The sequence below is a fragment of the Mastomys coucha genome, unplaced genomic scaffold (assembly GCF_008632895.1).
Source record: "Mastomys coucha isolate ucsf_1 unplaced genomic scaffold, UCSF_Mcou_1 pScaffold21, whole genome shotgun sequence".
NCBI classification, from domain to species: Eukaryota; Metazoa; Chordata; class Mammalia; order Rodentia; family Muridae; genus Mastomys; species Mastomys coucha.
Genome location: NW_022196904.1, coordinates 57,130,375 through 57,156,850, shown reverse-complemented (window position 1 = coordinate 57,156,850; position 26,476 = coordinate 57,130,375). Strand labels below are relative to the sequence as shown.

Sequence of the window (26,476 nt, the reverse complement as noted above, 5' to 3'; positions counted from 1 at the left end):
GGAAAGGAGAGGAGAGGAGAGGAGAGGAGAGGAGAGGAGAGGAAAGGAGAGGAGAGGAGAGGCGGAAGGCATCTTAAAGGAGGTCTTCTCTGAATGATTGACTCCAATATACTTATAGCTCTCCTTTAAGTATGATATATAATTTTTCCTTAGTTCTAGACTAATTAATACTTCATATCAGTCATGACTATTTGATAAAGACCCAGTACACAGTCTATCCATGTCATTCTTAAGGATCACAAGTCTTTCTGGAATGTTGTTCCCATGTTTAAGTGCCTTTAGGTTTACATGGAAGTCTGAAAGCTGGCATGAACTTGTTCAGAATTTTACCTGCTTCCAAATCCCCAAGGTTTTGTAACAGGGCCTTACATGAGTCCCCAACCACCACCCTCTGTATTCCTTCCCACACCCCTGCCCCAGACTTCTGTTTTTTTCTCAGGGCTGGCACAGCTTAAACAGACTCCTTAAGTATTTGGGCGTCTCTGAGAAGCCATGCGGCTTTGGGGATGCTGAGTGGCCTCCTTGCAGAGACCAATCCAGACTCTTACACAGATGGTGACCCAATCAACCGCAGGACTTGTGTGTGCCTCTAGATACTGTAGTGAACCAAAACATGCCCCAGCCTTGGGTTCTTTGATCTCAATGCTGAAACCAACCCAGCAATCCGCATCATGCTTACTTCTTTGTAGCTACCAAAACCTCAATGTAGACTACTCTATAAACACCTGAACTGATCTTGGAAAGGAAACAGGGCGCCAGGTAACCATTGCGGAGGTGCCACACTGGGCAGACAACTCTGCAGTAAGTCTGGGCACCTTGCTTTGGATTGTTCCAAATACCATACTGGCGGGCAAGCTGGATGCTCATGCCAGCTCACTTGGATCAAAAGGACCATGACATGTCAGAACACAAAGACCTGATAAGAACAAGGGGGTTTTTGTTCTGCACTATCCTTTGAAATCCCTGGAAGCCTGCCCTCAAGAAGGCTAGCCTAACTAGCCTTGGTGCCAAGCTAGCAGAACTTGGATTGATTCCTTTAGGTGGCTCCCACAGCCTCTTCACACCACATACATGGGCTTGGGCCATGCCCTGCTGCCCCAGAGGTCTGAGCTTCTACCTTGGCAAAGCTTGGACATCTTTGGGTAGGGTTATTTGTAATGGGCAGAGCCAGGGAGGACAAATGATCTGCAGTATACCAGGCTCGCTTCAGTGAAAAATCATTTTCTCTAAAACCCAAAGGCCCTCTTGTAGGACAAGAGCCACAAACTCAAATATTCTGGGGGCCAGGCAAGTGTCTTAGGGTAAGGTAACTGCTTGGACAATGGTCTCCTGTTTCAGATAAACTCTGATGACATCTCTTTTTCTATTTATGTACATGTGCTGTGTGTATAGTTTGCATGTATGTGAATACATCTACACATAAGTGTACATATATGTAGAGATTCAAGGCTGATGTCAAGAATCATCGTCCATTGCTCTTCCTCCTTATTGATTGAGGTAGGGTCTCTCAATCAAACCCACAGCTCACTAATATGGCTGATCTTTCAAGGCACCATGCTCTTGAGGCTGGACTACAGGTGTTCTGCCATGCCCACCTAGCATTTCTGTGGGTCCTGGTGATCTGAACTCTTTCCCTCATGTTTTCAGAACAAGTGCTTTAACAACTGACCCCTTTTCCCATGCCCTTTGATAGCACTTCAGTGACAAAAGTCTTTGGTGACTTAATTCTACAAAGGAATATATTCATATTTTTTCTTGAAATTCTTACCCTCTCCACTCTATTCCTCACCCTCTCTGTTTTTGATAAAGATGTGAGAAAAGAAGCAGGTCCCTCCTTCTCACTCTGTCCCATGATGAGCAACAGCATGAACTTAAGCATAATGGCCATTACCACTTAGCATCAGAGGGGTGAGGTGACCAGAAATGATGGAAACTATGTGAGGGAGCAGCTATCAATCTAGCAACAGGATGCTCCCTACAGGGATGTGGGCCGGAACTTGTTAGATCCTTCCAAACAGTAACATGTGTCCACAATGGTACATTTCATCTTCAACAGAAAAAAATTAAAAATGAAACAAAAATAAGTTTGTGGTGGATGTAGCTCCATTGCTTTTGCATGGATATATGCCCATCTCTGTAGTTCAGTGCCCCTGTGTGGTCCTAAGCACTCGGTGTAGGGCCAGTAAAGTGACCTTGCCTTCCCAAGACATATCAGGAGCAGGGCAAAGAGCCAGACACCTGATATGAGTAGAATGAGAGGCATACCACATGCTGTCCTGGTGTCCCCTGCATGTAGGGATATCTACACCGACCACAGGCTGTACAATCAAACAGTGAACACTTCAAATCTGAGACTCAGAGAAAGATGAACATCCTGTCTCCTTTCTTAGTTGGGGTGGGGGGTGTGGGAGAGTTCATTGTGGCAATTTCCACTGAAACCAGACATTTAACCACTGACAGGGGTAAAAGCACACAAGGTTACTCTGTCATTGTGTACTCAGTCACTACTCATTCTCAAGTTGGGGGAGGGTAGACTTGAAAGGGATTTAAGAGAGAAAATGCTGGCTATTGTGGAGGCAAAATACTCTCTTGGTTTATAAGGGTCCAGTTCTTCACAAGGCCATTGTTTGCCTAGCAACCCCTCAGATCTGCCTTACCCTTCTGGCTGGATTAGATTTCCAAAGATGTCAAGGGACAGAGAATGCTTTGTCCATCATTGGAGCTACAGGAAGGGGGGGGCTCCCTCAAGTTACAGAGAGGAGTAACTGGCCCCAAGGGGCCAGGTCAGGGCTCCCTACAATTCTGCTACTTGCCAGGAATGGGCCACCCACAGACTTGAGAAGCAGGCAGCAAAGGGATCTGTGAAACTAGTCAGGCAACTTCAAGAACCCTACAAAGGAGAAGCACATTCACCTGGATGGAGGAACCCCAGAAGCAGCAAGCATCTGGGGTGAGGTAGCTTGGATCCCAAAAGAGATCTTTTACTACCATTTATAGCAGAAGATGCAGGCCCAATGGCTCCCCTGTTGGAAAAACATTTACACATCATAGCACAAGACTTGGTAAGTAAAAACATTTATTTAGCATAGCATAAGGGACATGCAGGTATTTTACAGAGCTGGAAAAATCCTTCCTTTCTCCTCTCATAAATGGAGAACATACAGAATCATTCTTGTGTCTGAAAACGCCTATGGTTTCATCGATGTAGCCAAGTGTGAGGGCATTGCTTATGGAAGGACCCAAGAGGGAACAGAAACCTAGAAGAAACTCCAAAACAGCTTAGAAACTGATCTAGACAGAGAGGGCTTAAAGCATGAGAGGTACCCTTCTGAGAAGCCACTCCATAATGGGGGAGTGCTCTCAAGACAGCCAGGGTCCAAAGCAGAGAAACAGTGGGGCAGCGGTCTACTTAGCTGTTAGGACATGGGATCCTCCAAGATACACAGCCCTAGAAATTCCAGGCATGTAGCACCAGAAACACATATTTGTACCCTTCACAGTAGGTCATGGAAACTTCACTGCCACTGAACCTGTGGTACAAAGAAACACGCAAGAAAAAAGATTGATGATGGAACCCCCTCTGTGAAAATCAGTGTTGGGGGTGGTCTGGAGAGAAAAGTATATGGACTTCCAGTAAAGGTGGTCCACAGAGGCGCATGGAGGCCTCTTGAGATGTGGAGAAATCAGTGGTTTGTATAAGGGGAGCTACTGGTTCACTGTGCCAGGAAAAGTAGCAGCAGCAGCAGCAGCAGCAGCAGCAGCAGCAGCAGCAACAGCAGCATGCTAGTTGGCTTGACCTAATACAGCTTCGGTACAGAGTTGGAAGATGACAACGAATCACAGACAACGCTGACAGGCAGCTGTCCTAATCCTCAACAATGACAACTGTGTGGGATTCACTCTGGGTTTTAGGACTCAGGACAATGATATATGAGACAAATAAATAATGCCCATCTAATGTTTTGAAGGTCATCAAGATGAAGGTGCTGGATGGACAGACAGCTAAGAAAGGAGCAGCTGTCTGTACCTGGTCTCTTCTGCCACAAGGGTCCTCAACTGCCCCCCACCCCCACCCAGGTTATTGACAAGTACTGCTGCTCTCTCAATATGTCCATTTATCAGCAGCCTCCTTTGCTGCTCACCCTGTATGATCTTAAGTTCAGCCTTTGTTCCAGCTCTGCACAAAGCCGTTCCACCTTCATGCAGATGGTTCTCACCTTCTGTGCTAGGAGCTGTGCCTGATACCAGTTGGTAAGGATAATGGATACCCTTACCCTTTTCCACCCACCTTGTATGGGACACCAGAAGTCCTCAGGAGTCCCCTTGTACTCTGGCCCTACCTTACTTGACTCCTGATCATTACTGCTGAACCTAACAATTGAACCACATTGATTTGGAAAGCTCACATCATCCACTTTCCTCCATTCCCCTTAAATATAAATGAACATGAACTTGACTTTAAATAATAGAAAACTTGCTGACCATGGTTAAATCATAGAAACAACTACCACTGTGCAGACCAGAAGTTGTAGGTAGGCAGTCCCAGACTGGTTGTGTGTGTGTGTGTGTGTGTGTGTGTGTGTGTGTATATGTGTGTCAGTGTGTCTTCATGTGTCTGTGTGTGTGTGTGTGTGTGCTTGAGAGTATGCACATAAACACCCCAAAGGCCAAATCTCATCAGTGTCACACACCACTTTGACATCAGCATTGCATATATCAAGAGTTCATGAACCCCAGTGAATTCACTAACAAAGTAACAAAGTGCTTCAAAGGTTCATGCAGAAATGTAATCCCCAAGTTTCTGTTCATCCTGTTTCAAGGTGGGATCTTTGAGAGGCAATTGCTGCTGTCGAGGACATGAGGGTGGGGCCCCCTGTGACAGCATTAGAGACTTTATGAGAAAAGGAGGAGGGGCTTAAGTTAGTATGCTTGCGGCATACTGAATGTGACTCTGAATGTTTTGCTGTAGCAAGAAGTCCCTTACCAGATGTTAATATCACATGCTTAGATTCCCAACCCCCAGCAATTTAACCCCAAATGAGCTCTAAAATCTACCAAGTTACCTGGGTAACTGTTACCACAGTAGGGTAGTGTTACCACAACAGAAATAAGAATTAATGGGATTGGCGAGTAAGTGAGCTAACCGGCCCCTAGAATATGTTCTTGCCTCAAGGAAAGAGGAATGCTCAAAGAGAAAGGACCCAAGGAGCTGAAGGGTTTGCAGACCCATAGGACAAACAACAATATGAACTAATTAGTACCCTCAGAGCTCCCAGGGACTAACCCACCAAGCAAAGAGTACACATGGTGGGACTCATGGCTCCAGCAGCATATGTATAGTAGAGGATGGCCAAGTTGGTCATAAGTGGGAGGAGAGGCCCTTGGCCCTGTGAAGGTTCTATGCCCCAGTGTAGGGGAATGCAAGGGCCAGTAAGCAGGAGGGGGTGGGATGGTGAGCAAAGTGGGGAGGGAATAGGAGTTTGTTTTAGTTTTTGTTTTTTATTTTCTTTTTTATTTTCTTTTTATGGAGGGGAACCTTGGAAAGGAGATATTGTAAATAAACATCCAATAAAAAAAGAATAAAAAAAAAAGAGGAATGCTCAAATGTAAGGATGATTAGAATATAGTCATGAGAGAATGTGGATGACAGTCTGCCCTCAGTAGACATCCTGATGTGAGTGGCCAGAGGAAAGTGAGGAAGAGGTACATGCTGGCAAAGGCACACCACTGAGATACCCCTCTTAGCTCTTTAAGGGCTGCATTGTCAGAGAGCTATAGGACCCCATGCCAAAGTGAAGTTGGGGTGAGCTGTGTGCCTGGTTCATTAGCTCACTAGATCTCTCATGTCTTGGTCTGCTAGCAGGCAGGTAGGGACCTAAGGGGAGGTTGCCATATCAGCATAACTGCCCACCCCTGCCTGCCTGCGATGCTGCAGGAAGAACAGCTGGGTGATGCCCCCATGAGGCTTCAGACTGAAAGGAGTAACTACTCTATCCAATGTCCATTGCTACTCCAGGCCCCTCTGCAACCAGCACTGTCAGCAGGAAGACTGATATTATATGGTGAACAATCTTGGCTGCCAGCTTCATAGGGGCCATGGCTCTTATGAATCATTCTTTGAATTCTCCAACATGGTAGCTTACCACGTCCTCAGTAGACATGAGAAGCCCAAGCAGTTTGAGGCTCTGAGCAGCCCAACAATATGAGAACAGGGCACAAAAGATTGCTTCAGGCTACGAAACTTCCCCACCCCCACCCCACTCCCCCCAAATATCAATGCACCCATTCCAAGTGTTGATGGAAGAGATGGCTGTGAGCCAAGCTTCCACAGGCCACTGTTCCAATTCTACCATGTCGTGTGAGTCTTGTCTGTGCCTTCCCTTGAAAACTCCAGCCTTGGAATTTCTGCTGACATCTAGGCCCCTGGGACAACCACATTCATCTCAGTGGCCTTTGCTTCCTTATTGTATATTTTAAAAGCTGGTAGCCAGTCTTCACACAGGCAGAGGGGCTGTGGATTAAAAACTAGAGCAAAGCTTTTCCCACTGAACTGATAAGACTCCACTCTCCTGGACTGTTATCTAGATAGCCTTGATTACACAGAACTATACAACTTCCCATATGGGAACATATGTTCAGCTGATGCTGCCACCCCATGCCAGACAACACATGCACACCAGCGGAGCCTCAGGAGGAGCAGACACCAAGGGCAGACCAGACAGGGACTGGGGAGAGAGCTCAGTTATTAAAGTGCCTGACTACAAGCATGAGGAACTGGTGTCTATCCTCAGCATCTACATAAAAAAGCTAGGCATGGTGAGCTGTGTTTGTTATCTGTGTGCTAGCAGTTAATGGTAGGCAGATCCCTAAGGTTCACTGGACAGTCGGCTAGCTTAACCCACTGTGTGAGCCCCAGGCCAATGAACAACTCTATTTAAAAAAACCAATGTGAGCCAGGCAGTGGTGGTACATGCCTTTAATCTCAGCACTCAGGAGGCAGAAGCAGGGAGATATTTTTGAGTTCAAGGCCAGCCTGGTCTACAGAATGAGTTTCAGGACACACACACACACAAACACAAGTTCATTTACCCACAGACAGCGAACAGGAAAGGCAAGAACCTTCCTAGTGTAGGAGTACTAAGGCCCAGTGAGTAGGTGGACTCTGTCTGATGAGAGGCAAGCACTGCTTTGTTACTCAGTGCTAGTGTTTTGCACAAGGTCACCTGAAAGAATCTGTGTGCAGAAAGGCCTCTGTGCCAGTCTCCCTCCCAGCCTCATGCAGACAGACTGGCACAGCATTTGTCAGCTCCAGCTTACTGTGCTCCACATCCAACCATCCAGACTAGGTTGAAATTCTAGAAACTTTTTGGCCTCGCCTGCATAAGCTTAGGGATAAGCAGAGCATCTTAACTGAGAAAACAGTTGACTAACACAAACATACCTCAGAGGGTGTCCATGGAGGTCACCGCATGGTACCCATTCTTAAAGGTGCCCTGGAGGTGATTTCTCGGTTCTATAAGGCCCACCAGACAAGTGTCTAGAGATGAAGGCAGGCTAAACACAAACAGGTCCTTGTGGGTAACTTTCTCCAGATGTTGGTACACAGTTGGAGGAGGACTCTATGACAGGGAGGCCCAGAGGCCAATGGCAAACCTACCAGAGGGAGGCATCTGAGGCCTGTGGTCACTCCAGAGACCAAGCAGGGGAGGGAATAGGTTGTAATTGGAATGGCTGCCAAACAACAGCACACTGGCCACAAGGTTCCCAAAAGATAAGGGAGTCCGACTGGCCAGCAGCATCTCCATAGCATCTGCCTTAGGCCCAACCACTGGGCTAAACAGAAATGACTAGAATTTAACACTGCTTTTAGTTCAATAGCTCTGCAAATGCTTGAGGGTAGGGGGAGCTGTGTTTTAAAGGCAAGGTTTTATTGCTTTCATGAAGGTGCCTCGTGGATAACAAGAATGCTCGGAAGAAAGATAGGTACAAAAATAGAGTTCCACGCCTACACGTGCACAAACACAGAAACTCCTCTTACCCTGAGATGCAAAGCCCACTGTTTATATCAAACACCCCCAGACACAGGTGTTGTGACTCTGCCTGGGGACCCAATTAGGGAGCCATCACTCTGTCTCCCAGCAGCCAGAAGACAAGAATGGTCCATGAGGGAGGAAGAGGGGGATTAGTAACATAGCAAGGTAGGCCTTGGAAGACAGCCACCCCTTCCTCCGGGTGCTGAAAACCGTTGGCACCAGAAGGAACTGTGTTGTTGGAAACCTTTCCCAATGGAATGCAGACCGAACACCCGCACATCCCAGGGCACAAATAACCCCAAACAGTCTTTAAAGCAAGCACTTCTATCGGGGTAATTGAAGTACTCTGTATGGAGCAATGGTGTGCCTTGTTATTTCCTGGGCTTCGTCATGCTATGGCACGCGATGCTTTAAGTTTTGAACTCACGCCATCTATCAAAGACAATGGAATCCTCAAGGCACGTCTACTTATCATTAGATAATCCAATGGAAAGTTTACTTGAGGCTTCAGTGATATGCCTCTTGGCATTGACCCTCATGTCTCACTCTTTGGCTTATTCTTATTTCATTAAAGGCATTTCCTTGTGTGCCAAAGGTTCTTATGTCATAAACCAGCAGCCACTGAACTCCCCAGACAATAATCACCTTCTCACAGGAACGCCAGACACTTCTCATACACTGAGCCCAACAGGGATGAGGAAGGAAGATGTGGCCCATTACTGTTGGTGGTATGGCACTGTCTCCTTGGACCACCTGTGAGCAGGCCACATTTGCACTGGCTTTGTAAACCTATGCCTTTCTGGGATTTAAAAGGCTCTCTCTGGGACGGACGTCACACTGTCATTTCCCAGCATGCCCAGGGTTGTCTGAGGGCTGGAGGCAGTTCTGCATCATTTGCTTAGCTGGCCAGCTGCACGGGCTCTTCCTGAACTCATGGAATCTCATCCAAAAGGGTCTCCTATTGTCTGCTGCTTCCTTCTGAACCATGTAGGCACGCTTGCTGGCCTCAGATTCCTCCCTGATGGTATTATGTCATCTTACAGTCATCCTGGGGAGTGACCTCTCCTCGGTCCTCATCACTTTCCTGCCTTTGAGCCTAATCAGGGCTGAGCACGGACGGAAAAGAAACCCCTGGCCCACTTCTCTTTCTCTGTCTCCATGCCTAAATCCTGAGCCTTCATCTTACTTATGAATTAGAATTATTTTAGAACCTACTAGATTCACAAAATGAATAGGGGTGACCCCAGTCTCTCTTTATGTTCTACACCGTAAAGACAGAAGAACTGGGTGGGGCTAGGGTACCTAGCCTGAGGCAGCTCCAGATTCATTATAAATCTCAGAATATGGAGCTCTCTTGGGGAGAGACAACAAAACCTGGCCCAGTTTTAGAAAGCAATCCACCTCATTGGGACCGTTGGTTCCTGAGGGAGTCACAGCAGACCGAGGCTGGTTGTCTTTGTGGCCACTTCTACCCTCAAAGTCTCATTCCCTTCCCCAGAGTGAGATGAGGCTAAAGGCCTGGTGTGGACTCAAGCTCCAGCTGTCTGAGGGTTAAAAAGTGACTCGAGACTTATAGTCACGTACTGTCCTGTCCGACTACTCAGTCACACAAGGTCTAATCATCATCCAACAAGCCAGCTTCCTTCTGAAAATATACCTGTGGGATGGAGGCATCAGGTCATATCTACCTTTCCCCACTGTTTCTCAGCACTGAAGGTTTCACCTCAGCGAGCCATGGGTTGCCCCTGCTCAGTTCTTCTGTGTAAATTGTACAAGTCACCTGCCCCCAACACAAGCCTGTTTCCTGAGTAATAGGAACAACTTGGCCCATAAGTCCACATGGACAGTATGCCCATGTCTGACCCCACTAACTCCTCATGGCTGCGTTTGAGGTGGAGACATCGGGTTAGGTGCATTCTAAGAATGGTTAAATTTATTAACTGCCCGAGGTCTCAGAGTAGAGGATTACTCATGTCCCACAAACGGAGGGGCACACGCTTAACGCTGGCACACTATCTAATTTTCTTTATCAAGGGGAAGTTGTTTAGATTATTTTTCTCATTCCTGTGACCAAATACCTGAGAAGGAGCAATTTCAGGGAGGGAGGGAGGGAGGGAGGGAGGGAGGGAGGGAGGGAGGGCTTATTGTGGCTTGCAGGTCTAGGTGATCATTCCTTGTAAGGGCAGACATGGCAGCAGGCAGGGAAGGTAGGCTGGCTAGTTGCATGGCAACCATACTCAGAGATCAGGAAGAGATAAACACTTATGTTCACTTCCTCTCACTGTTTAATGCAGCCTAGGAACAGAGCCTAGGGCATCGTGCCACCCACAGAAAACGGGTCTTCCTCCCTCAGTCAGTTAGGCTAATCTACACCTAAGAGTCATGCTGCACAGGCTAACCTGGACTACAGAATCACTCAGGAAATAACCAGAGGGTTATCTAGAGAGATTCTGTCAGGTTGGCAATATTAACTATCACAGATGGTAGCAAAAATTTGACAAATATCAGTTAAATCTGGACTTTTTTTGTTTTGGTTTGGTTTGGTTTTTTTGTTTTGTTTTGTTTTTGAGTTTTGGGTTTTCAAGACAGGGTTTCTCTGTTTAGCCCTGGCTGTCCAGGAACTCACTCTGTAGACCAGGCTGGCCTGGAACTCAGAAATCCGTCTGCCTCTGCCTCCTCAGTGTTGGGATTAAAGACATGCGCCACCACTGCCCGGCTGGACTTTCTTTACTTATTATACAAAACGGTATTAAGAACTTTTTTGTGACATTATCTCCCTCTTCCTTTCGTTAAACAGTAAATCAAGAATTGTAAAAAGAGCTGCTAAGTCCCTAGAAGGTGACCAGACCAGCACTGTCTCACAGTCATTATCATGAAAATAGATTTGTTAGTAGGCTTCCCATATGTGCAGCAAACCCCAGGCCAATCAGTTTATAGGAATGAAGGGTTTAATTTCTGGCTCTTGGCTTGACTTTATCTTGCTTGGCCCTGTTGCTTTGGACTTGTGGAAGAACAGGATATCATCATGGGACAAGATGGCTGAGGAGACCTACTCACCTAATGGTAGAGAGGAAGCAAGGAGAGAGGAAGGGGCCAGGATCCAAACACCCCCTTCAAAGGTACTACCTCCATAGAACAGGCTTCCTTCCTCCTTTGAACCCATCTTCTAAAAGTTCTACCAATTCCTGACAGGGCCTCAGGCTGGGAACTAAGACTTTAAGGCACAAGCCTTAGGACATTTAAGGACAAACCCCATAGCAACAGCCAAATGTACTTGTCCAATCGACAGTGGCTTCTCTCATAGGCTTGTTGCTGAAACACAGTAGGGCATGGGGAAGCAGCAGCTGTACCCCAGGAGGCTTGCCTTCTCATCCTAGAGGCAAGCAGGCAGCTTCAGGTGAAGTGGAAAGCCTGCTTTGGCCTCACTTGCTGGATGAATGGAGAACCAAGAGGGAAACAGTGAGCCTCAGAGATGTCAGGGGAAGAGCATGCCATACTCAGAACAGTAAGGGTGAGGCTCAAGATGAAGATGAACTCAAGGAGGGAGGATGAGGAAGGTGTGGTTGGTACAGGTGGCCCTGCACTTAAGCAGCAGGAACCACGTGTTGTTGGGGTGGGGGACAGGGTCCTTTACTGTGTGTGGTTTCTTCGAGATATGCTAGAAACCTGCTGGAGGAACCTGTTATTTGATTTACATTTTTTGGTAAGTCTTATCTGTGTGTGTGTGTGTGTGTGTGTGTGTGTGTGTGTGTATGTACATGCGTGCATGCGTACATATGTGTCATGTATACCCGAGGAGGCCAGAAGAGGATGGTACATCCTTCCAGCTGAAGTTACAGATGATTGTAATGATCCATGTGTGTGTTGGGAAATGAACATTGGTGCTTTGGAAAAGTAGTGAGTGCTCTTAACTGTGGAGCCACCTCTCTAGTCCCTGGATTTAGATTTTTGAAGGTCCCCTCTAGCTAGGTATAAGCTGTTGAAAAGGCCTATAGTGGGTGAAGAAACCTGATATAGCTTAGACCAGAGGAAATGACAGATATGGTTAAAGAGAGTCTTAGTAATGCATGTTAAAGTTATGTGCCCATCCTAACAGGAATGAGGATATTTTAAGATGATATTTGTGCCCTCCTTATGGGCATGAGACTACTGAACAATGGTCCCCAGGAAATTGTAACTACACTAGGAATCTCATGCTGGAGTTGTCAGAGAAGGAACTTATCTCTGGGAAAGAGATTTCACGAGTTCTGACCACTTCTTCATCCATTTTTCAGAAGGGAATAGAGCTGGGATAGTGATGGATCAGTGCAGGGCAGGCCTAGGGCTTGGATAGTGATTGATCAGTGGCCGGCAGGCCTGGGCCTTGGACAGGTCTGCTTAGCTATATACACCTCTAGCTTTCTGTTTAAACCTCATGGTAGAATCAGGAAAAGGACCTCTTTATTTGTGGCCACATTGAGCAAGTTTTCCTTGCCTTTGCTTGCCTGTTTAATTGGCTTATTGAGGACAGGTGACTAAATCTAGCTTGTTAGGGTTGTCAGGGCACAGACTCTGACCTCCAATCATACTGGTAATAGAGAAGAAGGGACTTGTGATAGGTTCAAAGCATGTATCACCCATCTGCAGAAATAAAGCCAATAGGATGTCAGGTAAACTACTACATTTTGATTTTGCAGCACTGGGAATAGCATCCAGTCAAGAGCCTTGAGCATGGCAGATAAGCCTCTGACACTGAACCACATTCCCAGGCACTAAGCAGTTTATAAACCTCACATACCGTTTTTTACAAGGTAGGTAGGCACTGTGACAAATGCTGCCTGTCGGTCTTGTGCTTCATCCCCGCCACTTTATCTGATGTCTCCATCACAGTTATACTCAGGAGGGAAGGAAGTGAGAAAGTCTTATGCCCCAGGTCTCACAATGGTAAAGAGACCTGTCCCCAGGGACCACCTCCTTCCACTCCTTCCCGGTTCCCTTAGCCCTGTCTACAACCCCTGCATTCTTAGCTCCTGTGGACTTCCACACATAGTGCTTGTAGAACTGGGTGTGGGCAAATGTGTCTCCTTCTCCAACACACTGACTGTCTTACAGGTTCTTTTTCCAAGATGAAAACCTCTTGGGGTTGGGACTTTATCTCGAAACTTATGTTTATCTTGGCAGTCAGAGCTCCATGGCTCAGGAATTGCTGCAACTGGCCTGCGAGGCTGACCCCAGGGACTCCCAGCTTCTCTGCTGCCTCTCTGGGAACCCTTCCATTTAATCAGCAGTGGAGCCAAGGAGAGAGATGAGCCATCGTGGCTGCTCCTGAATCCCACCCCCCCTCCACTGCCTTTGCACAGCTGTTTTGTCCTGTTTGATTTTGTAACCATGGGGTACAGGAGACAATAGAAAATATCTGGAATATTATGAAAGCAAACAAGAGGAGGGCAGCAGGAACTTGGGGAAAGAAGCATTCTGGTCAACTGGTTTTTAACATGAAATAGTACCCTGGGTGCTTGAGAAGAGAGAGCCTTGGGCTGTACAATGTGCATGCCTCCTGCTGCAGCAACCTGAGAAGCAGAGGCAAACAGAGGTGTGGGAAGAGCAGAGATATGAGCTGATTCCAGCTGCCACACCCAGTGGATTCTCTGGGAAGAGAGGGTAGGGTACTAGGGGCTTCCCGATTTTCCTCTTCAGATTTGTGTTTGTGTGTTCTGACTGTCTTGTCAGGCCAGGCATTGAACATTCATACATGCTGGAGGGTGACTCTGCCAAGGCACACACACACACACACATGTTCACACACAGGCTAGAGACACGGCACCACAGGCAGAGACACAGAGAGACAGACCGACATTCCACCCATTGTAAACAAGATTTAGATCAGTGTCTATGAACGTTGACTCTGCAGTGCTTGTGACACATGGTATGTTGACCCAGATCTGGCTAGAGGGATCCTAATACATAAAGGTTGGAGGAAGAATTGCACATTTCTAGAACTTTCCAAACTTTTGCTGATGCTTTGGGCCTTAGCTCTGAGTATTTTTTTTCCTCCACCAGCACAATCCCTGTTGAACAGGGGACACCGAAATGTATCCCACACCCGGGGGCACATCTATGAAGAGGAGAGTGGCTCTGTGATAGGTGTTTTGTACTATCTTGGATAATGGATCCATATTAACTTTCCTGGGTTAAAAGAGCTTCTGAGATTAACATGCATGTGAGCTAACCTAGGGCTCTTTAAAATAATGTTGGGCCCAGCTTCCAGCACCAGATTTGAGAGACTTGGGTGGTACAGTTGGCATTAAAGCTGTTGATTCAGGGACCACCCTGCAAAGAACCCATGCTCTCTGTTATTGTAGCTGAGAGTCCTTTATTTCCTCGTGGTGGTTTCTTATTTTAAAACAAGCCTGGCACAGACAGCCTGATTTTAGAGAAGCTTGCTCATTGTTTACTGTTATTTCACTGAGGCTCATGTGCACATCTTAAACATTTACCCTTTTACAAAAGGCAGTGATGATGTGAGTTTCCGAGTTCCTTCCCACGTGTTCCTGGTTGTGCCTGTAGCACTTTCACAGCTGACCTGGATTAGAGATGGTAACCAAACGGCTCCCCGAGGACTGTGGATGTCCATGTTCATTAGGATACTGACTCACATGCAAGGAATTACTCTGCCCCAGTGTCCTGCCACCTCATCAGATTTTCCATGAACCTAATGTTGGTCTTCAAGAAAGGCAGAGTGGGGGAAGGTGTGATGGAGAACCACAGCCTGCGGTATGACTTTGACAGGAGCAGACTCAACTGTGCTACTGACAGTGGGATCCTGAGATCTTTGTGGTCTTCTTGCTTCTGTGCAAGGAGCAAAGGAAGTGGGGGACCAGAATTCTGATTGTGGAAGAGCTGCCCACCCAGGAGGCCAACTGTGTTGACCCTTGTTGTGACTTCACCGATTAATATCAGCTTGATAACTCAGGACTTCTAGAAGCCCTGGCAAGCCAAAGGTACTACAAATGCTTTCCAAAATGTCCCTTCTCTGAAAAGCCTTTGGCCATGCTAACTAAAATTTCAAATCTCATGCCATCAACTATGTCTTCACTCCTTTATCATTTACCTTCATTCAGACTCTACAGTCTGCTTATTGCTACAGCTTGGTGCAGAATGACTTACAAATGCCCATGTGTTAAAGGCTTGGTCCAGCTTACCACTGCTGGGAGCTGGCAGACCCTCTGAGAAGTGTGGCCTATTTGGAGGATGTTAGGTCATTAGTGGTATGCCCTTCAAGGGATTTGAGATGCCGGTTTCTTTCTTGCTTGGATGTTTATATACCCATGTGAGCTTGCTTCCCATCTCCCAACCATGCATATTTTTTTTCCTCTCTTGGCACATGGTGAGGGGTTTTGCTCCACCATGAAATGTCACCATGATGTTTTATCCTCCAAACTGGGCCAATGAAGCATTAATGGAAACTTCTAAAGCTATGCATAGAAACATCTTTTCTCGGGGACTGGAGAGATGGCTCAGGATGTAAGAGCATTTGCTGCTCACACAGAGGATAAGAATAGAAATTTGGTTCCCAGTACCCACATGGCATATCACAACCATCTGTAAGTCCAGTTTCAGGGGAGCTAACACTTTCTGGCTTGTGAGGGTACTGGTACTACTACTACTATTCAGACACAAACATACACACGCACACACGCACACACACACACACATATGCAAAACACATATGCATAGAAATTATAAAAATAAACACTTTTTCTTTGTAAGCCATTAACTCTTTGTTATAGTAATGGAAAGCTAACATACTCACTGATCTCTATCACTTCTATGATACTCATAGAAGCCCCACCTGCTCTCCACTATAACACAAGCCCCACAAGAATGAGAATCTGCTTCTTTGTGTGTTGGCATTCCCAGGGCTAGAGTGGCACCTGGAAGGTACTCAATTCTGTCCATGTGAAAAAGCAGAATGTGTCTGCAAGGATAGAGATCCACCAGGAAAATACTTCACATTATAAAGACACAGAAATAAAGGGGGAAATAGTAATGAGCAATTTAACACTTGCTGAAATAAGAAATGGACACAGGGCTAGCAAAATGGGCTAGGAATTAAATTCCCAGGCATTTCAGTGAGTTAGCTGATCTCAGCTTTACGACTCATGAGTGAGATAATTTCACATGAGTGGTGTATCCTTTTAGTGCTTCAGTTTCCCCATGGGCTAACAAAATAAAGCCTTAATTTAAAAGATTGTTGAAGGGTAGTGTAGTTTGTATAAGAATGGCTCCCATAGGCTTACATATTTGACTGCTTAGTCATCAGAAAATGACACTATTTGAGGAGGTCTAGGACGTGTGGCTTGTTGAAGTAAGTGTTGCCTGATTGGAGGAAGTATGTTACTGTGGGTAGGATTTGGGATTTAAAAGCTTATCAATGCTAGGCCCAGCTCTGTCTCTTGGCCTGTGAATAAGGATTCAGCTCTCAACTACATTCCAGAACCATGAATGCTGTCATGGTGATAATGGACTAAACCTCTGAAATTGTAAGCCAGCCTCCAATTAAGCGCTTCCTCTATGTAAGAGTTGCTTTGGTGTATCATGGTGTCTCTTCACAGGAGCAATGACTAAGACTGGTAGGGAGATGGCTCTCTTAGAGCAAAGCTCTTCAACTTTCCAAAGTCGAGTTAAAGTCACTTAGCTCTTGACAACATTCATTCCCTTGCATCTAATATGGTGAACTGTGTTAATGTTTCCTGTGGTTTGGATATTAATGTCTCTCAAATGTTTGGTCATGAGCCTGTGATGGTATTGGGAAGTGGTAGAACCTATAGAGGATGTAGGTTAAGTTAGGATATAGGATATAAGTTATGGAATATAACCCTGGAGGATATTGAGAACATGGGCCTGTCCTCTCTGTCTCTGCTTAACCTTCCAGTGCACAGCTTTACTCCACGCCACGATGGTCTGTCTCACCTCAGGCCCCAAATCAACAATGTCAGCCAACTTTGGGCTCAAGCCTTTGGAACTGTGAGATAAGACATTTTTCATCTTTCTTAACTTTTTTGTTTGTTTGTTTTTGAATTTTGTTTGAGATAAAAATCTTGCTGTGTAGCTTAAGCTGGCCTAGAACCTAGACTGACCTTGAATTCAGTAATCTCCTGCCTTAGCCTATTCCTGAAACTTCTAGAATTACAGATGTGTCCCACCACATCAGAATGTTTCTCTTCCATTTTAATTTACATTATCAAGCATGTTGTCACAGGTCCATTCATGTGGTCCCTCTAACCAACAGGAGGCATAGGGTATCAGGAGTAACAACAAGAAGGGGCACCATGTGCACTGAAGGGACCTCTCTTCATATCAAGGGAAAGATCCATAGAGGACAACTCTAGAGTCATGGAACCAGCAGCAGGTCCATGCTTTGACATCTAGTGATCCACCAGGCTTCTTTACTTGCTGAGCATTATAAAAGGACCAAAGTTTGTCACCAGGGACAAGTCTAGGCCTGTACCAGTCCAGGGATGGCAAAGCAGAATTAATTCTTCCACATTTACTGCCTCACAGTTTGTCAGTCTAGAATGCAAAGCCCTTCCATCCCTTTGTTCTGCTGCTTTACTGAATTGTCCTTTTATAGAGCTGCCCATAAGCCCAAGTCCTAAGAGCCCATTCAGGTTGCTCATTCTTGAGACCTCCAGTGTGTATCATGTATACATTCAGTTCCTTTGTTTTTCTCTTGTTTCTCTGGGAAACTTAAGATGAATGAGGGATGGGGAGTTATCTTCATTAGCTCTGTAAGGCCAAGGCTACTTTTCATCCTCCTCAAAAAATCACTCAAAATTCCATCTGTATCCTTAACTCTACAAATCCTGAGAGGAGGAGGTGCCACCTGCCAAGTCTTCAGGGTTTGGATATCTCAAAGCTCAACAGCTCAGGATCTTACATAGGAATGTAGACTTCATTTCTGAACATAAAAACTAAGCATTGCCAAACAGAACCCCAATTCCAGGGTCCCAATACCATATTTTCTCCTGTAACACCCAGTTTCAGGGACTGCGGCTGCCAATTCCTTGGATAACCTTAGGATGATCAATGAGGAAAGATCTCCAAGCATTGCTCATAGGAGGTTTGTAAGCACAAAACCCCCAAAATATTACATGTCACTTCCAATCTCGTTCCATTGGGCAGGAGGCTGTTGTTGGCTCTTGCCAGGAAAACTGAGAAATATAATCTCCCAAGGGTGTGGGAATTCTGTGAATATCAGCTAACAATATTTACCATAATACCCTGGACTATGTGACAGGTCCTAACTATGATTCAGCCCAGCCTCAACCAACCATGGCTCAGCCCATCCCTAGACATGGCAGGTCCCTTCTCTAATCATGGCATACCCTCTCTTTAACCATGGCTCAGCTCTTCATTAACCATGACATAGTCTATTCCTGCTTGTCATAAGTTTCTGATCACACTGACCCATGCCAACCCCTGCATACCAGATATTTACATTACGATTCATAACAGTAGAAAATTATAGTTATGAAGTAACAACAAAATGATTTTATGGTTGGGGGCTACCACAACATGAGGAACTTCATTAAAGGGTCACCACAGTAGGAAGGTTGAGAACCACTGCCTTAGATGAACCATCTCTGCGCCTCCCAAAACACTCTGATTTCTTAAATTGTATACATGAAGAAGTTGAGGTTAAAAATTCAGAGCCAACTTTAAATTTCTCAAGAGAGAATTGAAGGTTCTTCACTTTATAAACTCATAGTGACCAAGGGAGCCTGGTAACTGTCTAAATGATGATGTAAGCTATAAGATGCAGCTCTGAGCCTCGAAGGTGACCTGGTGCTGGCCTGTGGTCAGTTCCCAGCACCACAGTGGCCTCAGTGGCTGACCTCATCTCTTCAACTCAGAACAGCTAAGCAGCTCCTGGGAAAATGAACTCAGGGCTAGACTAAAGGGCAGTTTTATTGCCAGACTGCAGTATGTACTTCCCACTGTTCAAAAATGTCCAAATGTCTGTGAGCCATGTGGTCTAACTGAGCTCCATTTTCTAAAGCCACACAGCACAGCTTGACAACCCAAAAGAAAACTTGAAAATATTGAAAAAGACTTTACTTTTAGCTCCAGAATCCCTTCCTACTGTGCCCATCCTCTCTTTGCCCTGGCTTACTTTTTCTCTGCCCTCCAGCAGGCTAACTGACCCTTCATGTACTGCCCACACCCCAGCTAGAGCCCCATTCTTCCCTCTATAGATCACGGACTCCCCTCTACCTGGAAACTGTTCTTCAAATGAAGTTGCCTTAAAAAAATTCTACAGAATCAAATCTACAGTTTCTTTTGTCATCTTACCAAAAACAAAACAAAACAAACAAACATAAACTCTACCATGGCCAACTAAACACAACACAAAACTTATCATATTAACCACTTCTCCGTGTGCAGTTCAGTGGCAAAAAAAATCTGTTTACATGGTTGTTCAATCAAACTGCCCTCCTGATTCTGTTTTGTCTCTGTGATAAAACACCCTCACCATAAGCAATTGAGGGAAAAAGGGTTTATTTGGCTTATGGTTCCAAGTTATTACTCATCATTGTGATGAAGCCAAGGCAAGAAACTTGAAGCAGCTCATCCCATCAACAGTCAAGAGCAGAGAGAAAAATGAATAAGGCTTAGCTCACTTTCTCTATTCTTACACAGGTCAGGACCCAAACCCAGGGAATGATGCTGCCCACAGTGGGCTGTGCCTCCCTATATTAAGTACCCAAGAAAATCTCCCAGAGAAAATACCTAAGGTCAACCCAATCCAGATAAACAATCACTGAGACTCTCTCCCAGTGATCCTACCTTGGGTCAAGTTGATGACTAAAACCAACCACTATGACCAACATTGAGCTTTGAGTTTTCGTCTTGTAAAACTGGAACTTTAGGCTATTAAGGAATAGCTCACTCTTTCTCCCTCCTCCCAGCCCCTAGACACAACCATTTTCTGTCTCTATAAATATTCTTTGGGTGCCGTCCGTATACATGTAGAATCCTACAGCACACATGCTTTTCTAATGTAGGCTCATTTTGCTCAGGAGCATGCTCCAAGGCTCACCAATGGTGTAGTCTGTGTCGGAATTGTCTTTTGTTTTATGGTTGGCTTTCTATCCCACCATATTGCATACCACGCTGCATTTATACATTGGTGGACACTTAAGAGTGCTTTTACCTTTTGGCTCTTGGTAATAGTGCTACTATGAACACAAGTGTGCAAGCATTTGTTTGAGTACCTGCTCTTGTGTGTGTGTGTGTGTATTTGTGTGCATGCATGTGTATGTATGTATATATATATATATATATGTATTCATATACATACGAATTCTTGCTTTGCATTTTAATCTGGGGGGAGGAAAAACTGTTGTCTTTCCACACAAGATGCAAATTTTCCCATGATCACCAGTGGTGCATAAGAGTCTCCACTTCTCCACAGCCTCAGTAGCATTTGTCATTTCCTGGCTTTGGATGGGGTGTTTTTAGATTTTTTTTAAAATTACTTATGAGTTTCACATGTGTGCGGTGCCTGAAGTGGGCAAAAGAGGGTGACAGAGCTCCTGAACTACTTAAAGGTGGATGTGAGCAATCCAACATAGGTGATAAGAACCAAACTTGGGTCCTCTGTAGATGTTCTTAACTTCAGACCCATCCCTCCAGTGCTTTTTTCTAAGTCTTGACAACTACCAAACTAATAGATGTGTTCAGTCATCCCTTTTCTCCTCTTTGGAACCCTGAGGATTCTTATTTCCATTGTATAGATGAGATCACATCTGGATAATGAGAGGTAACACACAAAGGTTGCTGCAGAAGCAAGATGTGATTCCAGGCCTAACTGTAGAACCAGCATCCAGACCACAGGACTGAGCTTGGTCTGCCCCTCTTCCAATGAGTGGCCCTTAGTAGGAGTCACCATTACTGTTGAGACGATGGAGCTCTGCAGATGGCAACGGGGCGGTGAGGGACATCATACAATAAACTGTTGTGGGGCTCTTCTCTGGCTTTCAGTCTCAAATTTCCCAGGCTTCTTCCAACTAACACAGAAGGCTTCGCTCCTGTGGAGCCCCTAGAGTTACTTCTTGGTCTCCATGCCCAACACTATACTGCATGCTCTGTTTATGTGGCTTCTCATGCGTTACAATAGCTGTCTCACAGCACAGAATTCTCACACAGCCTCACTTCTCATTGTTATCTCTGCTTCCCCAGTCCACTAGAGGACTTGCTTGCTTGACTCTAACAAACCTAGAAAGGATCGTGATTCTGATTCAAGTAAGAACAGTCCTCTAATATGATAAAGAATGGCACTTCCTTCCAAGCTAATTGTAAAGTGTTCTCTTGGCTGAGAGGAACATAGAGGAAAGAGAGAAGCCCCTCTGATAACTGTCATACCAGGGCCATGCTGAGAAGGAAATGGTGGTTGGTGGGCTTTGGTCTAACACCAATGTCCCCAGCATCTTGTGTCTGACCTGAAAACATGATGTATTTTAGTCCTCTCATAAGCTTGGCTGGATACAGTGGCCTACAGATTCTTAACCTCCATCCTTGAGGAACATTTTTTTTTTTAAGGGCAACAGTATGTGATAATACAACACTTGCGGCTGGTGAGATGGCTCAGTGGGTAAGAGCACTGACTGCTCTTCCGATGGTCTTGAGTTCAAATCCCAGCAACCACATGGTGGCTTACAACCATCCATAATGAGATCTGACACCCTCTTCTGGTGTGTCTGAGGACAGCAACAGTATACTTACATATAATAAATAAAGAAAATACAACTCTTGCACAATAAGGCTCAGGGATCACTGTGGAAGACGGGGAGGAAAGATCAGGAAATTTGATAATAAGACTGTGTCTCCTAGGAGTGTCAGAAGCTATGCACATCAGCATGACAGTCCAAACATGAGCTGAATAAGGACAATAACTGACATACTAAAGTGAACAGGGGATAAGACCATAAGGCCCCAACCTTACTCAAAGGAGTATGGGTAACTAAGGAATGCTGACATCTAGGAAAATAGTCCTCCCTAGGGAAGAGCACACCAATTGGTTATCTAATACCACATGGTCAGCCCTGGAAACCTCACATATAAGTAACATTATATAGACTGAAAGCTTGTATACATATACATACACACACAATGAATGAAAAGAGAGGCTATAAATTTAAGAGAAAGCAGGCAGGGGTATCTAAAAGGTTTTGAGGGAGGAAAGAGAGGAAGAAAATATCATATTGTAATCTCAAAATGTGAAAGAGAGATTCACATCTTTAAAGGCAATGGCACTGCTGCCCTGCACAATGTCCAAGCCTACGTTTCATGCCCTCAGATGTGTACCCTGTGTGTTGAACGCCTTTGCTTCTTCAGCCCCCTTGCTTTCTAATTCCAAAGGCAGTTAGGCACAACCACATGCTTCTTCACTGGTCTCTATCTAGCTTCAAAACTAAACGTTGGTTCCACATCTCAAAAGGGCTGATAGAATTCCATCCCATGGAAAACACCTCTTCATTTTCACCCTATCTAATCCAGTCCAGCCACCATGGAAACTTAGAAGAGAACCTGACAGAAAAATGAGACAAGGTGAACTTGGTCCTACAGGGCAAGGGGTTTCAGTTACAGGTGCCCAGACACATCCCAAACACAGAGTGCTTATACTGTAGCATCGCTTTCAAGCCAGACAGGTCCCCTCAGGAGGCTCTTACAAGAATGATCTGAGGGCTGAGAGAACTCACAAGCACAGACAAAGCAGAACCACACCATCAGCAAGTACACATTGCACGCTCTGACCTGTACACTTGCACCAGGTATGTACATGTGTACGTGTGTGTCTATATACACAGGCATACATTCACTTACATTTTTTCCAGCCACTGTTCTCCTAGGCCATGCTGGCAATAGCCATATTGGGAGACAAGGGCAGGATGGACCTGGGGCTACCACATCTCCTTTGTTCTGAAACATGGCAGCCCTTACTCATGGCCTTTTAGAAGCCTTTCTCCCAGCATTGAAGTACAAGCTAATCAACATTTTAAATACGTTCTGCCAACATTTAAAGCTAATTGTGTTAAGGAATGAGTTGTTGTAGTGCAATATGTGCTTTTTGGCTTTTCCAGAAACTCTCCCCACCCAATTTTAAAAACTAGTTCTTTGAGAATTTTGTATAATGTGTTTTGGTCATATTCACTCCTTTCCTGACTCCTCTCAGATGTCCCCTTTCCCTACCTACCCAATTAGTGGCCGACTTCTTTTAAATCATGTCAAGATAGTTGGATGTGTGGCCCTCCACTAAGAAATCCAACTGGATAATGATACACAATACCCTAATATGATAGAATGCTACATTTGTAACTAAGTCTTATGAGTGGATGCTGTATTTCTAAATAAATATAAGGAAGATACCTGCACACATGCATACACAAACATAGCACAGCACAGCACAGGAGATTGTCAAATCCTAATGACAAGTACCAATAAAACTGGCAAGGAGAAGAATTTGTCAGAGCCTGGAAGATCTGCCCTGTGACCAAAAATTACAGAATTAAATGTCAAGCTTTTACTTCTGTCAAATCACAAGGTGAGAAAGAGCCTAAAACTGTGACACATTCACAGGACCAAGATGAAATGAATGACATCTAAACTCGGTCATTCAAAGGAATTATCCCCAGGAGGTGATTCCGTAAGTCTATACACAGATGTTCTTCCACCTGTGATAAAGCTATGCCCAGATAAACCGGCTAACGGCCTTTCAACTAATCTGGCAGCTTCTTTTGATTCTGTACCACTAGACAGACAAACAGAAACTATGTATATATAATCACACTATCTCTCTCTCTCTCTCTCTCTCTCTCTCTCTCTCTCTCTCTCACACACACACACACACACACACACGGAAATTAATAAGAGTCTGAGGCTGGTCTGTGATTGCCATAACTCCAGCTTTAAAATGTTTATCAAATTAATATTTCACTCTAAAACTGACTTGATTACATGTTCAAGTGAATTACGGAACATTAAAAAAAGCATAATAAAATGCTAAGTCCCTAGGTCCAATTCCTTTGTAAAATTTAAAATTTCCCAGATATTAGAAAGAGCACAAAGTAGGACGCAAGAGGCAGAGTATCCCGTCCCTCAAGTAACCTACTGCCACCTTAACAATGATGGCACCCTGTCCCTGCCATGAAAAGACATGCCTCTTTAGGAACTGACACATACATGCCAGAGAGGTCGCATAAGGGTATCAGATACCACTGGGCAATGTGCAGCTAAGTGTCAAATGGATAGCCCTAAATTATCAGAATGCACAGGATGAAGAATTGATCCCCCCCACATATGACTATATTTTGAAACAGGGCTTTGGGAAATATAATTAAATAAGGTTAAATGATGTCATAAACGTGGGCCGTGATTCAGTGTGACTGATGTCCTCATAAAAAGAAAAAGACCAGGAGCACAGAGAAGTAAGAGAATGGTGTGAAGGCAGCCATTGGCAAGCCATGGAGAACCCTCATCAGAAATCAGACAAATGGACCTGGACCAGTGGCCTCCAGATCTGTGAAGCCTAAGATTTTGTCACCTGAGATACCCAGGACCTTGCAGCATTTTGTGATGAAAACTGTCATGAGAAAAGTATTTAACAAGGTATGGACTATTGTGTTGGCAAGAGAAAGACACTTGATTAGAATTAGCTACTTGACCTTTCACAAGGGAGGGGTGTATAATTCATGTCATAAGGGTAGTTTGTATACTCACAATAAAACAAAAGGTAGCTAGCTATCAATCAGATGAAAGAGAAGCACATGCTCCAATGCATATTATTCACAGACACGAAGCTTCTTTCATTTGTATTCATTCCTTCCTTCCATGTGATATATTAGCCACATAACACAGTACACAAAAGCCTCTTAAGTTCTCAGCCAGCTGCTGCAGGACACCTGGCGTGGAGACCCAGGCTCAGCCTGCACAGCACAGAGGCTTCTGGGGAATCAGGAAGTATAGGACAAGGGCTAGAGACGATCTAATGCCTCCTGAGCCTAGGCAAGAAGCCAGTGCAGGATGAAGCAGATGCATACTCCGAAAAGAGCTACACTATGAACTCTGGAAAGAGCACCATTCCAGCAACACACTTCCCTATAGTTTTACATCTTCTACAGCCCAGCCAGACTTGAGCCTGGCTAGGCTACCCCACACGCAAAACAAGGCTGGCATTGTCTTTGCCCAGGGATTCCATTATGGAACCAGTCCTAAGGAGCAAAGCCCAGATATCTATTGGCTGAATTTTGATATCTTGTTCTCCGATCTGTTTTGAAGACTGATAAAGTAAAGGAATAAAATAATCATAAACTGCAACATGTAAAATAAATGTTGGCTATCATCATACCAGATTTTAAGGGCCTCATTAAATCACCTAATCAAGGCAGTCATCGTATGTATGTGTTAAGAAACTTGAGTCACCCAGTTCAGTCATATAGAGTCCTAACAGAGGCCAAGGTTACCCAGAACTGAGACTCCATGGTAACTGGTTGCTAACATCTGAACTGTACAATATTAGATATGATGTCAATCCTATCTGGCTTCCCATCGGCATTTCTGTAATTCAAAGCATATGAGCCTATGAGCTTCCTAACTTCTCTTGAGGTAATACAATGTTTGTGCTCCTCCCTGTGTGCAAGAGCAGGTGACACAGAAGGATGCTCCGGGTGCCTCCTTTTAGACAGGCACTCTGCTTACACTTTACAAAAGGTACCTGGCTTTGTTGGCTGTTTGGGGTTTGTTTGTTTTCCAAGGAAGAGTTTCTCCATGTATCCCTGGCTATCCTGGCCTTTGCTTTGTAGACCAGGCTGGCCTCAAATACAGAGATCTGGAAGACTCTGCCTCCTAAGTGCTAGAATTAAAGGTGTGCACCACCCCACCCAGCAGAAGGAAGGTTTCTACATGTAGAAAAGAAGGGCCATTCACGTATCACTGAAAATAGGGAAAGGAGACCTACATGTGAGAGGTAGTTGAGAAAGAGACAAAAGGAAAGCCGACCCGTGTTGCTTCACATCTGCATCTACCTCTCGGTACTGTTTAGACTAGAAAGCAAGCTGCCAGGGCAGACAAGATGCTTCGAGACGATTACACTCTCAACTGCAGACATCTTGGAGCTACCTGGCAGCGCTAGCCCTTAGTTTGACTTGTTATAACATTCTTTCTCAACCCATTATTTAGATGCCTTCTGTCATAGGCAGCCTGAAAAGGAGATAGAGGAACCAATTTACAAAAAGAGAGGCAACAGAAAATACTAAGCTTGTTTGAGGAGATGGGGGTAACTCCTTCAGACTACAAGTCCCATGATGCATCATCTCTTTGAATCATTGTCAGAGCTGTAAACTTACCAACGGTGTCACAAGGTTCATCTTTGTGAACGCAGAAATCTGTCCTAAAAAAAAAAA

At 45.0% G+C, this 26,476-nt stretch overlaps 1 protein-coding gene across 2 annotated transcripts in view; it reads right to left on the bottom strand.

Annotated features, from left to right (window-relative positions):
* Positions 1-26,476, bottom strand: part of Adamts17 (ADAM metallopeptidase with thrombospondin type 1 motif 17) — a 319,009-nt gene that overhangs the window by 200,023 nt on the left and 92,510 nt on the right. For both annotated transcript variants that reach the window (XM_031386937.1, XM_031386938.1), the window contains exon 7: positions 26,420-26,463. In XM_031386937.1, the coding sequence (XP_031242797.1) occupies positions 26,420-26,463 (44 nt within the window). The remainder of the gene's footprint in view (positions 1-26,419; positions 26,464-26,476) is intronic.